Genomic DNA, 18819 nt, shown 5'->3' with positions numbered 1-18819 from the left:
TGCAATTAATGCAAATAATCTTGACTTTATAGATGTCTTCTGGCCCCCACCTTTTACCCTATATGAATTCAGACTGTGCTAGGCCTCAGTTGTCATTTCCTAAATACATGATATATGCGTGCTTTTTTTTCTATAGTTGACTTGATTTTATTGGCTTCTCTGAATGTCACAAAGAATGCATATTTAATCTGGTACATGTCCTTTTATCCTCTCAAGGCTAGTGTAATCTAATGAACAAAGGTAATTTACTGTGAACATCTAACGTGTACAATTTACTAGCATTTGTGCTAAATGAATAACAGGAAAAAATTGAAACATGTAGTATTTTACAAACATAGTGACATGAGATACATTCCAGGAAGCACTAATAAAAAAAGAATAAACAATTACTAGTAGCATTCATTGACTTAGAATACTCCATTATGGAACGAGAAGCCTGTGGTGTTGCCTTTTGTGTGGTATTACTTTAATGGAGACTAGCTGCTTACATACCAATAACTGAATATTCTAGAATTTTTTGCAGTGAGAAAACAATGTATGAGAGAATATGTGAATCTCATTCCTGAAAAAAGATCCCATTTTAATCAATCTGATTAGAACATAATGCAAAATGAACTGGAATAAACTGTATAACCATGTACCATGGAATTAGGATTTTTAATGGAAAATTTAGTATGAAAGCAAAGATCCTGAAAGGAAATTTCTTTATAAAATTTTGCTATTTTTGAAACTTTGAAAATAGAAAAAGAATAAAGAGAAAAATGTAATTAAAAAAACACTTTTTCAGTTCATGGCTCTTGGCAACATAGAAAGTTTTGTCATCTTTGACTTCATTCTGACATAAAACACTCATAAAATGCGGCATATGCTGTGTTAGTGATCAGAACCATTTTTGAACAGTATTAATCTTCTGGGAAAAATGCCGCCTTACACAACCTCTCTAGGAAATAAGATTAAACACAGACCTCTAATGGCAAAAAAGCTAGATCACAAGTACAGATGGCCCTAATAGTTGGATTTTATGTTTCAGAGTTTTATCTTACACTTGAGAAAATCTAGTGTTTTAGTGAAAGTGTTTTTTAGAATAGCCTTAGAAGAGGAGCTCTACCAGTGGATGGGAGGAGCCCAAAAAGTGTTCTCCTATTGGCTCGTGAGCTGTGGTTAGGCACTCTGATTCTTGTCCCTTACCTCCTTGTCACTGCGGAGGCTGAGAGAGGTGATTACCATCCTATTGCCTTCTCACGGCCCGTCTTAGAGGTCCAGTGTGTCCCCAGGTCTTAGACGAGGGATGTAAGCCACGCTGAGGTTCGGTGGTGGGAGCTGGGGATGCAGGACCTGGTGGCAGATGCCAAGCCCAAGTTCCCCTGTGGGTCTCTGCACTGTGTCGTGGCTTGTGTCTCACAGAAATGACGTGAGCAGAGGTAAATGAAATAGGACCTTGTGTATGAATTTCATTTCCACTAGACATCGTCCTTTGTTCTTATTCCTCTTGAATGCATCTTTATCATTGTTGCCAACATTTAGATATTGCTTCATCAGGACCTTTGTATAAGCATCTTCACTGCTATCACACTGATTTGAGGCAGTCTATTAGCTGGCTTCATTGTATTTGTTCAACCTTACCTAAAAACTTTTTTTTTTCGTGGTTAAGATTTTATCCAAATCAATCTATTTGGCTCATGGAGTGATTATCTGATTTCTACTGTTGTTTTTTTAATCCTTTTGTTCTTTTCAGAAAGCTTTACTGCTTCATATCCTTTGGTCTGTATTCTGCTTACTATTTCAGTTGCATCTTTTCCCAATCGTCCTTTGGCTATATAGTAATAGAGAAGAGAGGAGAAAACCATAATTTCATTGCATTATGGGAATGCTGATACGTTAAACTCAGTAAGAGTCTAATTTGTCATTTTTATGGAAAGGCAGAATTAGTTAAAATTATTTCAGCCTCTGATTTGGAGGTTGAAGTGGTCAAGCTTACTTGGTTATCTCCCCCTCCCCCACTTTGTTATTTTAATGTGACACCTAACATATTTTGAAACTAGAGGAAGGAATATTGGAGAGGAAGTCTTGTGATCACTGTCTTCAGATCTGCTGCTTGAAGTTACTTGCCCTAAGCATTCTTTTTCTCACTGTGATTATGGTGATAGCTGTAGTATGAGTACTGATGAGAATTATGCGAGGGAGTGTAACAGAAAGTGTTCAGGGCAATGCCTAGTAGATGGTCAGAACATGCTTAAAATTATTAGTTTCTTTAACTTTTTTTCTTTAAATAGGCTAGAAAATTTTTCAGAATGTCAAAGGAAATTGGTGTTGAGAAATGAACTGATTAAAAAAAAAATGCTGGATTTTTTTTTTTTTTCCTGATGAAGGTAAAAAAAATGTACATTTTCTAAAAAGTAGAGGATTGCCATTTGGTCAGGTTATGGAAAGGAAGTCTACTAACATAATTTTTATTAGCCTTCATCTGAAAATTGTAAACCTTTTGTCTCATTTTGTTAACTACTAGGAGTAAGGTGACAAATGTGTCATTTTTGGTGGTAACTGGAAAAATCTATGACAGCGAGTGGACTAACTGGTAGGACTGTGCCCTGTATCTCCATTCCAGGTTTCTCTTTTCCACATCTGTACATACAGCCTCCTCTTGGACATGACTGTGTGGATGTACAAGAGCATCTCAAGCACAACGTGTTTAAAACTTGAGTATTTAAACATGTTTTTCATTTCTTGATGAATGAAATAAACACGATTATCATCTGCCTGGTTGTCCCGAGTGCCCTTCTTTTTTTCCCTTTTGTGTGCAGGTTCACACATACAAACCTACATCCCACAGATATTTACTGAATACCTGCTATGTATGTTTCAGACCATACTCTTGGTGCTAAGGATATAATGATGAACAAAGTTGCTACATTTTAAAACACTTTTTTTTTGGAATGAGGGGAAGAAAGACAAATGGTAAATTGATAGTATGCCAAGAGTAAGTGCTTTGGAGGAGAAAAATAGGTATCATAATGGTGATTGGGAATACTGGGTGGGAGTTACTATTCCATATAAGGCAGTAAGGGAAAGCAGGATTCTTTTGCTGCCTTGTGGTGAAGAGATTGCAGTCAGTCAAACCAGGAGGTGGGCGATGAGTTGAAGGCAGTTATGAACCAGGTGAGAAAGGATGGTAGGAAAAGCAGTAGCTGGGGAGATGGTAAGGAGTGCTTATCTCAAGGAACATTTTTGAGTTAGAGTCAACTGGGAAGTAGCAGAAAACAGGATGACTTCAAGCTTTTTGAGTTCAGCAGTTGCAACAAGAGCATTCCCATTTTTTTGAGATGAGAAGAGAAGGTGTGGAGGGTGTGTGTGTACATGTGATGTTCAAGGTGCCCCTTAGACATCCAAGTAGAGATGTTGAAAGTAGACCCCTGGGTATTCACTCTGGAATTCAGGAGACAGATGTGGGCTGGATTCTCCTTTTGGAAATCATCCCTTCTGTCCATCCCAGTTTCTGCTGCTTCAGGTGAGGGCACCATTTTTTCTCCTTTGGATTTCTGTAACTCCCTCTGTCTTGACCTCCTACCCTCGTACTTTTCCACTCTTTCCATAGCCTGAGTTTTTTTCTAAAATGCAGTTATTTTGATATCTGTCACACACTTAAATCTCAGTGGCTCCTCATTGTCTGGAGGATAAAATCCAGACGTCTTAACCTGGCTTAAAAGGTTTTGCGTGATGTGGTCCCTGCTACTTTCTGGTGTCATTTACTTCTACTCAATATTCTCTGTTCTTATTATTCTCTCTTCTTTCTGTACCCTTCAAGTTCTTGCACCTTTAGATCTCCAAATACTATCCTTCCCTTATCTGATCCTTCCTCCTCCCACCCCAAAATCTTCTCTCCTACCTAACTCCTTTTCTCCTTCAAGCTTTTGATTAGATATTTATTACATGAAGACTGTCCCTGATAAGTATGGATTATGGGATTCTTCTTTATTTAGCTTTGGTTTCTAATAAAATGTTACATATATATCCATGCATTGTAATTGGCATTTGCTTTGAATTTACTGCTGTTGGTCTTTATTTATTTTTTTAAATATAATTTATTGTCAAATTGGTTTCTATACAACACCCAGTGTTCATCCCAAAAAGGGCCCGCCTCCATTCCCATCACCTACTTCCCCCTCCCATCAACCCTTAGTCTATTCCAGGTCCTTAAGAGTCTCTTATGGTTTGCCTCCCTCCCTCTCTGTAACTCTTTTTTTTCCCCCTATTCTGTGAGGTCAGGATGTCTCTATTTTGTCTAACAGTGTATCTGTATTGCCTAGCACAACCCCTATTAATTGGTGCTTAATATTCATTTGAATGAAAGTATAAGCGAAATTACTGATGATAAGCATGTATGCAAAATTTAGTAGTTTTTATATACCAGCCATAACTAGTTACAAACTATAGTGGGGAAAGGTAGAATTAACCACTCCCTCCACTTCCCATCCCCATACTTAAGAGTATAATTTGGATTTACTTAGGACACCTAATAGTAACAGTGAGTATATAGGTTGCCTAGGAAGATCACTGTGGTAAGTTGAATAATTATAAACACATGTCATGTTGATGACTAGGAATTTTGAAAAATTGTCAACATATCAAATCTCCTTGAATCTATTTATAAATGCCTTGCAAGTCAAATGCAATTCAAATGAATTTTATTTTTGGAACTTTTGAATTACTCTAAAGTTCATGTAGAAAAATAAATGAAGGAGAAAAGGAAAGAAAATGTAGAAAGGGAAAAATGATTTGAACATTCAATTAAAAAAGATATATCATGCAGTGCTTAAGACAGAATGATAGTTGACCAGGAGTAGTACTTAGAGCAGTGGAACAGAATGAGAAACCCAGAAAAACAAATGTGGGATAAAAGTGTAATATAAAATTGGTTGAAAAAGATGATTATTAATAAAATGATAGAGATAATTAATATTTAGAAAAAATATAAAATTTGATCCCTCAAACTATGTAACAAAACATATAATAGGCTTTTTTGATAGAAAAATAACATAATGTGCCCTCTTATATGTTTGAAGATTCTTTTAGAAGCTATTTCCCCAGTATTAGTGATTTATTTGTACATATCTAACAAACACTGCTCCATTATTCTTTGTTATCAAGATCCTAATTTTGTATGATTGGCCTTGACCGGAAGAGCTATCCATGAACACAAAGGAGAAGGAAGATGATAGGATGTTACTATCCTATACCTTGCTGTGAGGACAGGTCATAGATTCGTGTTTAGCATGATGCTTATTCTGTTATTCTTTTACTAAGGAGAGGGAGGCTAGATGCATTTATTGATTTTAAAACACTCAGATAATGTAAGCTAAGTATCAAATTTTGACTTTTTTTTTTTAAACAATTTTTTTAACGTTTATTTATTTTTGAGACAGAGAGAGACAGAGCATGAATGGGGGAGGGGCAGAGAGAGAAGGAGACACAGAATCGGAAGCAGGCTCCAGGCTCCGAGCCGTCAGCCCAGAGCCCGACGCGGGGCTCGAACTCACAGACCGCGAGATCGTGACCTGGCTGAAGTCGGACGCTCAGCCGACTGCGCCACCCAGGCGCCCCAAATTTTGACTGTTTTTATAGATATGGAAAACAAATAATAAACCATCTACTCTTCTGGTTTAGTATGAGCTATATTTTTAAATAAGCATGGTATATCAGACATAAAATAGCTGTGTGTGTTTGCTTAGCACTCTTTGAGCTAACTTCTTAACTTACCCTAAGTGTAAGTCTGTTTATTTCTGTAATTGTGTCCTGTATACTGTTCATATGAGCTAAGTGTTCTCATTGTTATGCCCAATGGTATTGGTTAAAATAATGCAATCAGTTTTATTTTTAGTTTTTCTGTTAGACCTTCACGTATTTACTCGTAGTTTTTCTAGCAGAAGAACCACCAGTGCCTATCTGAAACAGGCCTTGGGATGTCTATTATTTTTATATCCATGTTCTTTAAAAGATTTGTATCTTTTTTGTATTCTTTGATAATAGTTCACAAACCGTCCTTTTGCTGCTGAATGCCTTACTGACATGGATCTATCCTTGCTTTTACAGAGAGAAGAGAAGAGGAAGATTTGGAAGAGAAGAAAGCTATTAAGAAAAAAATTAAAGAGCTTAAATTTTTAGATTCTAAAATTGCCCAGAACCTTTGTACGTATCAAACTTCAATACTATTACATTAGCAAAACACTGGAGGTGGTTCCTTTAAATTATTTCTTTATGACTTGTTTTTCATTTTATGTTATTTTAATATTTTATTATTTGCATAATAACTTCAAAGATAATTCATTTAAGCAAATGATGGGTTAAATTTTTCAAATTATAATGTACTTTAGGAAAAAAGCTAAGGAAAGGATTTAGAATGAAAGTATATGTTATATAGCTGAAAAAAAGGCTATCCTTTGTCTAAGCATATAAATAACAAGGAATTTGGGTGACAACATCATATTTTAAAAAATAGTAGTGGATTATTTCTTTTATACCTCTGAATCTCTATTATTTTTGATACTTGATCACACACAAAAGAGGTTGGAATATTAATGGAAATTAGGATGATGAGAAAAATGAATTCCATTATCCCATCTGAGCAGTTCAAAGCCTTTCCTCAAAAGTAATGACTGGAAATATTTTAGATTTAATTACTGTTACAGGAGCTAAATACTTAGCATTGAATTGTCTTTCTGACTGAATTACTATGGGAGAAGAGGGCAAAGAGTTTTGCTTCTAACTCATTTCTAACTGCAACTTAAATGCATCAAAGATAGTTTGCTTGGAACTGAGATAATAGGATATGTATGTTATTTTCTGATGTTATGAGAGGGATGCAATGTGGAGAATCTAGAGGCATGAAAAGTTAACATGGCTTTTAGTCTTCCTTTCAATTATTACATGCCTCAAGAGAGCTTTTAGCAAGTATTGGAACAAAAATTCTTTGGTGAGAGGATAAAGATCCATGCTATTGATTAAAGAGGGAATTATGTTAGAGGCAGTAAGCGTGAAAGACAGAGTTGACATTCCTTTTGTGAAAGTTTTGCGATCTCCTTTCTTTCCTGCTTACTCTGACAGAGGGCCACCCCTTTTCTGCAGTGTAGGTATGCCAAGATCCACATGGATAGTGTGTAGACGTTAATGCTATTGGCCAAGATATTGCTCTCTGTTTCTGGGGCACAAGTTGATACCTTTGAAGTTAGATGTCGTCATGTGACTTGCTTGGGCCAATGATAGTATAAACGGAGATGAGATAGCTTTTGTGTGGGAGCATTTATTGGTGGTGTGAGAAACTCCAGTGCCCTTTCCCTTGCACCCAGTATGGCAGTCAAAATGGTGTCTATTACCCTGATGAGAAGATCACAAGTATCAGGGCTCTGTCTTTCTGATGTGTGATGGACATGTAGTCTGAATTAGAGATAATTTACGTGTATGTGTATGTGTGTGCATGATTAGACTACTGAGATTTGGGGGACTGTTACATGATACAGGCATTTCAGGGAATTTTCCCCCTTAAAGGAACATTGTCTGGCTTCAAAGCATTATTAACTTAGATAATGACAAAAAAATTATATTCTCTGTGATGTGAAAAACATAGATTTTCTTGAAAAGTGTCTGTGCCCCACATTACAAATTCCTAGTCTAGACTCTAAACAGCCTTGTTAGGGGTCCTGGAGCAGTACCAATTCAAATGGATTTTTTTTTTTTTTTTAATTTTAAGGGAAAGAGAGAGAGGGAGTGAGCAGAGGAGGGTCAGAGAGAGAGGGGGAGCGAGAAAATCCCAAGCAGGCTCTGCACAGTGTGGAGCCAGATGCGGTGATTGACCTTAGGAACTGTGAGGTCGTGACCTGAGCTGTAATTAAGTTGGACACTTAACCGACTGTGCCATCCAGGCGCCCCTTACATAGAATTCTTTTTAGATGAGTCAGTCATAATAAGTTAGCTTAAATATCTATCTCAAAGTTGAATAATTGACTTTAGTATTATTTTATATATGACAGAACATGTGCTAAATGGGATTTCACATTTAATTGCATTGGTTAATAATTATTGATTACCTGTCTGTGTTCTAAATTTGGCCCTTTAATCTTAACTACAACCCTATCACATAGGTAGTAGCATTGATGTTGCAGATGGGTATAACCGTTCAGTGACTTGAATAAGGTTGCCTGTTTTGAAAATAATAGGTATAGCATACACTATTCCTGTTTAGAGATAACAGAATCACATTTTCATGGAGAAGGATATTGTTTGTCTTTTTTGCTTTAGCTGAATATATGGAAAAAAAATATATATATATTCTTTTAATTATTAAACACATTTTAAAGTATAATATTGAAAAGTCCAGAATTTATGCCATTCATATTATGATGTAATCCATTCCTGGATTATTCTTGCCCTCTCTGATTGTAGCAAGTGTTATGATTTAAGCTTTAAGAAGCTTTAGCAACCTATAATCTTGACCATAATTATAATCTGATTCACAGCTGTTTTTTGTCTTTGAAATTCAGTCTTTTGAGATACTGAGTTGTGGGAAGAGTCTTGTGATAGGACAAGACAGAGTCTTGCCACTTAGAAATCTGCAATACATTCTCTTAGATTTCTCTTAACTGAAATATTTGATAGAATTTTGAGGAAAGGATGTAAAATCTACTCTCTTATTTACCTATTTATTCAAAAGTGTGTTAGGTTCCCTATGTTTGAGTTCATAAAGGTTTTGGCAGAGACCCTGCGCTGAGCACAAAAGAATTCCAGGCACTCGAGGATCAAGAGAGCCCTCAGGAGTTTTACAAGGTTCATATGCTTTACCAGATTTTTGGAATATTAGAGCTCTAAAGGGAGGAACCCTGGAATCTATGAATTAATGTAAAGATTTAAATATTTATAAGTTCCCTTGAAGAAAACATGTGTGACTGGTTCCAAAATCTGCACACTTTACATTTCTTCACTGAACTCAAAGCTTCCAGTGGGACCTATATAGTCACATTTTGAAGGATAAGATGCGTGTTAGTAAAAATATTCACTTTAACGGGTCTTTTGGAGGCTTTAAATAAGTATCTCCTATCCTCAGTAACTTCTAATTTGTTTTTTAAGGATCTATGCTTGTCTTCTGAATTGTGTGTTATGCATTAGGCCATTTTCAACTTTTCTGTCATTTTTTCCCCCCTTAGAGCAAATGTTTGCCAGAAATCTTATTCATAAACTATAAAAAAAATTGTTCAGTCTTTATAGATATAGGTGTTTAATGTGCATGTTATTTTAACTGTAGAATATTAATACTGGAAGGCAGAGAATGAATTACAAATATAGATGAAAGTAAAGGAATAAATGATGTCCATTCACACAGTAAACCCTTCTGTTAACATTTTTATCTTTTTATATAGTTGTTACTATATTAGTTGTGCATGTTGTGTTATTTATATTTACTTCTGTTATTCTTGTACTTACATAAATGTGCAAGTGAGATCATAGTAGGTTTTCATCTGCAGTTTTGTTGTTTTTTTTATCTCCACGACCATCTTCACTTCTGACACCAGTTAAGTTTGGGGGTCCCCAAGACCAATCTTAAGTATGATGGTTTATTGGAAGGACTCACAGAAATGACTGAAAACTCTTTGATTTATGATTAAACAGTACAGATTAAAATCAGCCAAGGAAAGAGGCACATGGGGAGGTGTCCAGGAGAGTTTGGAGCACGAAATTTTCACCCATGGACATCTCTAGCTTCTCCCAGCAATGATGTGTAATAATAGTCACAGGTTATTGCCAACCAGGGAGGCTCACTTAAGCCTTGGTGTCCAATGTTTTTACCGGTTCTTGTTTTGGGTGAACCTGACCCAAAACTGCGTGACTGACCTTAGTTTTCAGACCCTCAGGAGGACAGGTTAATACTGTGTGACCCAAAATCCCCACCATAACTCAGATTATTAGCATAGACTGTCTAGTGTGACCCAGTGTCCCCAGTAAACATAGAAACTCTTATCAGGCAGGACATTCCCAGGGCTTTTGAGAGTAGCTCCCAGGAGCCAGACCTCACTTGATTAAGCTTAATCTGTTACCACACAGTATGCCACCCTTTTTCCCCATGCATTTTGTTTCCATATTACTCGTTTAAAATTATTTTAATTGTTTTTGTTATGACCTATTATCAGAGAATATAGAAAATGCATGTTCCATTTAATGATATAAATCAAACACCTACAGCTAAAGAAATAGAACATGACTCATACTTTAAAGACTTACATATGACCTTTTCCAATTTTATATCCCTTCCTATGAGAAGTTACCATTCTCTTAAATCTTGGTTTAAATATTTCCTTCCTTTTATTTATAGTTTTACCAACCATGTGCATATTCCTAAATAAGCTGTTTAGTTTTTAACTGACTGACTTTTATATAAACAACATCATATCATATTAATGCATCTGGCTATAGTATATTCATTTTTATTGCCATTTTTAACACATTCTTTGTTACACTTTATTCATTTAACCCTTGATTGACTTCTGTGTTGTTTCTCATTTTTGGTGGTACTAAGGCAAGGTGTGGCAAACTATGGCCTTCAGGCTAAATCTTGCCCATTGTGTGTTTGTTAAGACACAGTCTAGCAGAGCTTAGCCAGGACATTTGTTTACATAATGTCTGTGGGTGCTTCTGTGCTCCAATAGCACAGTTGAGTAGTTGTGACAGAGCCTGAATAGCTTAGAAAACCTAAAATAATGGCTATGTGACTCTCAGCAGAAAAAGTTAGGTGACTCCGCCTCTAAGTAGATATCTGGGCAGTGTTTGTACCAATTTATTCTTCTACCATCAGCGCCTGAATGTTCCTACTTCCTAACCTTACCAATGCCTCGTGTTTTGCAAGGTTCTAGAGTGGCTTAAAAAAATACATCATATTTGGGATTTGTTGGGCCTTCGTGTTGTTGATGATTTGTGTCTCTTTATAATTCTCGAATATTCTGACATTTTCTCTTCAAATAAGATTTCTTTCAACTCTGTTCTTTTTTGTGATTTCCCTTTGTAAATCCAAGTAGACATTTTTAAGGTATCTTTACTTATCTTCTGTATCTCTTAACCAACTATTTTTCCATCTCTTTAAATTTGTGTTTTGGATTGCTTTTTTGCCTGTGGTCTTTCATGTGCTCAGTTTTCTCTTTATATTATATCTAATCCATACATTGAGTTTTCGATGTCATTAGTGTATGTGTGTATATATATTTTTTACTTTCAAAAAGTAAAAAATCCTCCAAATCTTGTTTCTTTTTAGTAATCTTTTTCTTTTTCCCTTGGCCATTATTTCAATCTTTCCTTGAATATTTTTTCTCCCAGGATTTCTGTTTTCCTTCCTTTAAGGATAGCTCAGAAATGGATTTAAGATTTAAATACATGCACACACTTATGTATATTTTTTAGATATTTCAAGGGTTTCTTTTTTATTCTTGACTTATAGCTGACACACAATGTTACATTAGTTCCAGTTGTACAGCATAATGATTGGACAGCACTATACCTAATGCTATGCTAAGGATATTTCTTGGTTGAGATCCAAAATATCCTTTTTTGGGAGGAGGAAGTAGATAATTCCAGGGCATCTCTCCACTCTGTCTTAGTGGCTGAAATATGTAAAAGTATAATTTTTCTTTCTCTCCATGACTGTGTTATGCCTCAGAGTAATTTTATCCTTTGATCTTTGTATTAAATGTTATAATCTTTTCTATATCTTGTTGTTGTATCCGTAGACTAGGTTTCTTGAGTAGAATTTATTGCTTCTCAAAGGGAATTAATAATTTCAAAGATTCTGATTAAGCTTACTAATCCTACAGAATTTGCAATTCAGGTGTATTTTAACACTTTGCCTTCTCAGTTTGCTTACTCCTAAGGTTTAACACATTATTACATATTATTAGTTTTGTTTTTTTCTCTTATTCTTTTAATTAAAGTTACATATATTTTTTAAGATTATATTTTTTGAGAGAGACAGATAGCATGAGCGGGGAGGGTCAGAGACATCTCATGAACCTTGAGATCATGACCTGAGCAAAGATCAAGACTCATGTTTAATCTGAGCCACCCAGGTGCCCATAAGGTTGCATACATTTTGCTCATTTTCCTTTTGAGACCTCAGGGTATTCTAAATGAAGAAAAAAAATGCTTTGCTTTTTGAGGCAGATTTATCCCCTCAGCTTCCTTATTTTTTAATTGTTTAAGGTGCTTTGACTTGTTTTCCTTTTATGTTGTCAGAGATCACTCTTTTCACATATTTTCCAACAACTTATATGATTAAGATGTTCTCTTACCATAAAGGAGCTAAATTGTCGTGTTAAATTTATTTTAGTATTTGTTTTTGTTAATATTTACATTTAATTCTGCAATCATAAGCAACTGGTTTTGTACATGATGTATGTATTTAGATTTTGTTCTCTTCCCATTAATTATTTACTGATGACCTCTTTGAGATCATATAGTTACTATATTTTTTGCTTTTCAGCGTCTACTACAGGGTTTTTATTTTGTAATTTCATTAATCTGTTTTGCAATAACATTTAGATATTTTATTCCATTTGTTGGTATATTAAGGATTATACCCATCCATAATTTCTAGCACTATTATCCCTTATTTATAACTATTTGAGTTCAGAAATGTATCAGTGAAGCTGGTGTTGATGTTGGACATGTTGTTCATCTGTAAATGATACATGGTGTCCTCAGGTATATGGAAGCCTAAAGATAGCCTTTAAAAAGAAGATCATGTTTTCTAAATCTTGTAAAAAATACTGTCTGTGAAAAGATCTACAGACAAGATGACATAAGTTCAGCATATAAAATAAATGGTAGCGGTAGCAAGTTCTGAGTATGTTCGCAGAGTGACATCTGTCACTGAAGAAGAGACACAGTAATAGTAGATCAAGGGGGGAAACGGCAAAAGCATTAAATCTAATACTATGAAAATATCCTTATTTACCTCAGTAGCTTTTGAGAAGATCACTGTGGTTTAGTATTAGACATATGAGATATTAGAAAAAAATGTAAATGATGTTGGAATTTTCAGTAATAACATATTACCCAATATAATCCATTTGTATGGTTTCCCAGGAAAATTTGTTTTCCAATATTCGATATTCAAACTTCAGTTACATATAAAGGCTATTTTTCTGGCATATTGTCTATAATGTTTTTAAAGAGCAAAGTGCTATTATAACTTGCAATAGTGTAAATGCACTACTCGCCAGTTTTCTTAAAATATTTTTTTCTGAACTATTTAGTAGGGCTGTAGGATATTATAAAACCTAATAATACACATGTTTAGACAAAAACTATATGTGCATATTGGAGTTTTATGGTTCTTTTCATTCCAATGTAATATTTTTATAGTGTACCAAATATATTTCAGTTTTTTTTTTTTATCATATGAAAATTGGCACCATTCCTGTGATAGGCTAATAACAAAGCATTAAAAATCAACCTTGGAACCAGCATAATAATAAAGGGCTGTTGCTTAAATACTAGTTCTAAAACTAGAGTAGAAAACGTGCTAATGAAAATTTCTCCCATAGTCATTATATTTAATGTTTAAAGTCTCTCATTTTATGAATTAGTTTTGATTTTATACATAGAACTACATCTCAAATTCTTTTCTTCTCTTACTCATTATGAACCCTTTTCTCCCCCTTTTAGCAATCTTCTTGAGCTCTTTTCGGGTGCCATATGAGGAAATCAAAATGATGATATTGGAAGTGGATGAAACACAGTTGGCAGAGTCTATGATTCAGGTAAACAAACTGGCAGAGAGCTTAAATTCCAATATTTCATTGCAAGCTTCTCATTAAATACAAATCTGTAAGTGAAGCAAAATTCTTAAACCAAATCATTCAACTGGAAAATCATTGCTGCATAATTAGTTTTAGCATAACTTCTGCTTTGCCAGGAGATAAAACTCTGCATCTTTTCTTAACTGCAACTAAATATAATGCTATCAAAATGATTACATTTCAATTATTTTAAATGACTGTTTTTGAAAGGCAAATTGTTTAATTCAACATGTATGTTTTTGTTTTTGTTACAGTTAAGGTTAGTAACATGTGACTTAAAGTTTATTTGTATAATCCTTTCAGAATATGTTTTTATTAGGCTCTTATCTTGTAAAGTTGCATTATGATTCAGTGCAGAAGATTGAGGGACTTTTCTCTTCATTTAGAGTCACCTTTATTAACCACCCTTCCTTGAGTCATTTGTGTTCCTACGAGTACTAGAAATTGTGGGCATAGCATTCTGAATTCATTCAGGAGGCTGCCAGATTTTTTAAATGGTGTCTACCCACAGTATTATTTAAGGAATGCTAGTGTGGTGCCAGAGTTATTTGCTGAATTCCACATAAGACATCAATAATGCGTGTCTTGATAAACTGTAAAATCAGAGTATCAAACCACAAATTATATAGGAAGAGAATAATATCTTCAGTTTACTATCTTTCATTCTTATAGTGGATGTACTTAGAAAAATGGCTTTTTAGCAACAAAAAGAAACCAGAGATTATTTGTTAGTGTGAACACATGTTTAAAATTATTTTGGACATTTAATCCATCAATGAATGGTATCTTGGAAAGTTTTGGGTTTTGCTTCTGCTATCTTGTCTTCCCAAGGTGGTTGCGATATAATCCCAGTAGGGGTTTGTGCTGTGAGTAGCTGAGACTCATATACACCTGATTCAGTAACTCTTCCCTGAGCCTTTTTTCTCTAAGCACTTTCTTTTTACTAGGTTTTTGTCTTTGTTAACTGTGGATCGTAAATGTGACTTGTTGTTGGGAGTAAATTTCAAGTTCCTTAAAGAAAATTTTTTCTGCTTCATACATGTTTGTATTTTTTTTTTTGATGCATTTATTGAATTTTTACAGAGTAGCTTTTAACTTGATTACACGAATGTTTTGGATATTCATGTGGATTTTGTGTGTAGAGATGGGAAATTTGCACTTTTAAATTCATGTCCAAAGAACATCCAGTTCCATATAATTTCTTAATATATTAGTTTTCTATTGCTGCTGTAACAATTCACCATAAATTCAGTAGCTTAAAATAACACAAATTTATTAGTCTCCATTTCTGTTGAACAGAAATCTGGCATGTGTCTTATTGCGCTAAAGTCCAGGTGTTGGCAGGCTTGCCTTCCTTTCTATAGGATTAAAAAAAAAAAAATCCCTTTATCTTTCCTGGCTCCTCATGGCTTCCCACATTCCTTGGCTTGGGACACTTTTCTTCAACTTTCAAAGGATACTGACTCTCTTCTTTTTTCCATGGTCACATCTCCCTCTCGCTCCATGTTCTGTCTCTCTCTTCCACTTTTAAGGACCTTTGTGGTTACATTCTGCAGTTCTGATAATCTAGGGAAATTTCCCCTATTTACAAGTTTTGGGGATTAGGTGTGGACATCTTGGGTGGTGTGGTTCAGGTCATCGTTCTGCCTGCCACACCTACTACATGTAAAACCCATCTCAGGAATTTAAAATCGAAAAATTTAGTTTGGACATTTATATGCTGATTAAAAAATAAGAATTCTGTGCTATTTGAAGTCTCAAGTTAATTTTATTTATTTCAGTTTATTTATTCATTTTGAGAGAGAGAGGGAGGGAGAGTGCAAGTGGGGAGGGGCAGAGAGATAGGGGGAGAGAGAATCCCAAGCAGGATCTCCAACCTCCCGCATGGGGCTCGAACTCACGAAAAATGAGATCATGACCTGAGCTGAAATCAAAAGCTGGACGCTTAACTGACTGAGCCACCCAGGTGCCCTCTTAAATTAAATAAAAAAAATATGTTCCTAATTGTAAAGTGAAGAACTGCCTATTTTTCACAGGGCACAGGGAAAACCTTACTTTATAATAATCATCATTTTGGTAAGCTATGTTCACAGTCACGATTTTGTTTTGGCATATCTAGTTACTCATTCATATATAACCAGATGTCAGTAGTATGTCATTTTTGATGTCATCCTTCTAACTTATTCTCTCCCCGTTTGCCTTCATTTGTCTTTTTTTTTTTTTTTTTCAACGTTTTTATTTATTTTTGGGACAGAGACAGAGCATGAATGGGGGAGGGGCAGAGAGAGAGGGAGACACAGAATCGGAAACAGGCTCCAGGCTCTGAGCCATCAGCCCAAAGCCTGACGCGGGGCTCGAACTCACGGACCGCGAGATCGTGACCAGGCTGAAGTCGGACGCTCAACCGACTGCGCCACCCAGGCGCCCCCATTTGTCTTTTATTAATTAGTTCATTTAGCATCTATTTTATTATACCCCCCCCCCCCCCCCATGTGCAGGGCATTGTGGTCGGTTCAATTAAACATCGATTTTACCTTTCTGGGATATTTAGTTTGACAAGTGAAATGGTGTGTGTGTGTGTGTGTGTGTGTGTGTGTGTGTGTGTGTGTGTGTGTGAAATTATAATACAAGGTACAGATGGCTGTATCAAGACTTTTTTTTTTTTTGGTGTAGATTAGATGATGGGTTAAGGGAGTGCTGTGCATGTGTGGAGGTGAGGGTACGTGTGTGTGTGTTTGTGTGTGTGTGTGTGTGTGTGTGTGTGTGTGTGTGGAGGTGAGGGTACTTCAGGACTGAATACAGTATGGATGTAGAAAAGGCAATAGGTCTCTGTGACTAATATGTAGCAAAGGTCAGTTATTCTGGCACTAGTAATACTCTGAGCTGTGAGGGAAAAGCTGTGGGTATGTGGGCAACTGTGAAGAGTTGGTTTAGTCTGAAAGGACCTTAGGATTTATGGAAGGTTGGTAACTTTGGTAAAGAGAGAGAGACACAGGAAGTTTGGGCCTGTATTCTTAGAAATCATTATAGTTTCATTACTCTACAAAGCAAAAATAATGAAGTGAAAAATTAATAAATACATGATAAAAGATTATATATTAACTCATAATATTTAAGGGGATTTGATGGTCATCTACCAGGATACTGAAGAAATTCAGAAGCCTGATTATAAATAACTCAATCCAGCTGTTAGCTAGAATGGTTAAAAGAAACACAAATAACCAGGTCTTTTGGCTTCAGGCAATTTTAATAAGAGAAATTTCTATTTATATGGAAAAATCCTCTACTTGCATTGTTTTTATTCAGTTGGTAGTATTAATAGTAAATACTTTTGTTAGGGATGATCTTAAATTGCCACTTTTTTTTGTTTGTTTTTGGCCAGTCAACCAAGTTTTTGTCCAAAGGTACACAGTGAGTCCAAAACTTCTTCTTTGATCTAACTACTTTGATAAATAACATTCTCTAACAATGTCTTTAACTAATGACACCTTTGGGGGCGTTTTCCCCATAAATATATAGAGCATGATGTAGGCTGAATTATAACTTGTATTGACTTTGGGCTTGAAGACAATATACTGATGCTAAAATTTGGGATTGTGAACACCAACCACTCTTTTTCTTAATTTTAATATCAGGACACTAATTTGTAATGACACTGTTAAAATCAATTACATTTTGATACGGAAGATCTATATAGACTTTGTCCACAAGACTGTATAATCATTACTTTATAACAGGGAAGAAGATTTGTTTATTTGGTCTTCATTGGGAGTGTTTGCCTGACCTTAAGTGTGTGGCCTGGGAAAGACTGTTCATGGACAGAGGAACCAGAATAACCAAGCAAGCCTGTGGTTTCTGGATGGGAGGTGATCCAGGCCAAAGGCAACAGGCACTTAAATTCCTAAATGATCTCTTCAGAAGCTTTTTATTTGCAAAGTATATCATTCCATGTCTTTAGTACCTTTTCAAGTTTTCTTCCACATCAGAAAAGTTACTTTGTCTTCGTTTTAGAGATACTTTCATTTTTGTTATTAAAACTGTAATCATGTTGATTAAATCTTGCAAGCACTTTCATTAAAGTTCTCTGGATTTCATTTCTTTCTCTTGCCTTTTAGTAGTAATATGATAATTTCTTTTATCACCCTGGATGAAGTGTTAAAATATGTTTGGCTTTGCTTGAATATCTGACATTTAATTCCCTCAATCTGAAATGTAATTGATCACATTTACCCAGGTGAGAAAGCTGTTACTTTGGTATAGGTGGAGTTTTTCTTTCTCAGTTATATAGCTAATCAAATAAACATTCAGTAGTGCTTGATTTGAATATATAACTCTAGAGAGTAAAGAGGAAAATTGACTGCTTTCAAGATGCAGAGAATGTAGCGTAAAGCTGAGTATAAGGGAGGTTACCTAGAAATAAAACTGAAGACTGACTTTTTTAGTGGTTTCTTTCCAATAGTTTATTGATGGATTTATCTAGAGTGCAAGAAGCACATTTAGTGAAAATATTTTATGTTTTTAATTTTTAGAACCTAATAAAGCATCTTCCAGATCAAGAACAGTTAAGTTCACTGTCTCAGTTCAAGAGTGACTATAACAACTTATGTGAACCCGAGCAGTTTGCTGTTGTGGTAAGTACTGTCTTTTGGCGTTAACTCTCCTGTGCGGGCATCTTTATACCAGGCAATGCAGGAAAGAAAATGTCAGGCCTTTTCACATCAGGATTGTCCCATAAAGCTTTGAAGCCCATCTTGCTTTTTTTCTTTTTTTTTTTTTTTTTTAACCTAAGGATATTTATGGGAAATTATTTTGATTTCAAATATGTATATTGAAACTGTAGCCACAAATGAAGTCCAAGGAGTTTTTAAAAAGTATAAACCTGATTTCTTGTCATTATTGTCAATTTCATGTCAAAATGTAAGATGAAAACTGCACTCCTATGACTGACGAGAGTATTTATGGTTAATGCTGGAGCATCGTAAGCCAACAT

The 18819-nt window shown here is 35.2% G+C and overlaps 1 protein-coding gene across 1 annotated transcript in view; it reads left to right on the top strand.

Annotated features, from left to right (window-relative positions):
• DIAPH3 (diaphanous related formin 3) overlaps window positions 1-18819 on the top strand; it is a 505118-nt gene that overhangs the window by 214197 nt on the left and 272102 nt on the right. Inside the window, exons 17-19 of the mRNA XM_047080525.1 lie at window positions 6088-6183; window positions 13696-13790; window positions 18359-18460. Of these exons, the coding sequence (XP_046936481.1) occupies window positions 6088-6183; window positions 13696-13790; window positions 18359-18460 (293 nt within the window). The remainder of the gene's footprint in view (window positions 1-6087; window positions 6184-13695; window positions 13791-18358; window positions 18461-18819) is intronic.

This window comes from Lynx rufus, unplaced genomic scaffold, assembly GCF_022079265.1.
Source record: "Lynx rufus isolate CCGP_SWC_20201006 ecotype Redwood Valley unplaced genomic scaffold, mLynRuf1.p SCAF_1, whole genome shotgun sequence".
Lineage (NCBI taxonomy): Eukaryota > Metazoa > Chordata > Mammalia > Carnivora > Felidae > Lynx > Lynx rufus.
This window is presented reverse-complemented; position numbering and strand designations above follow the sequence as displayed.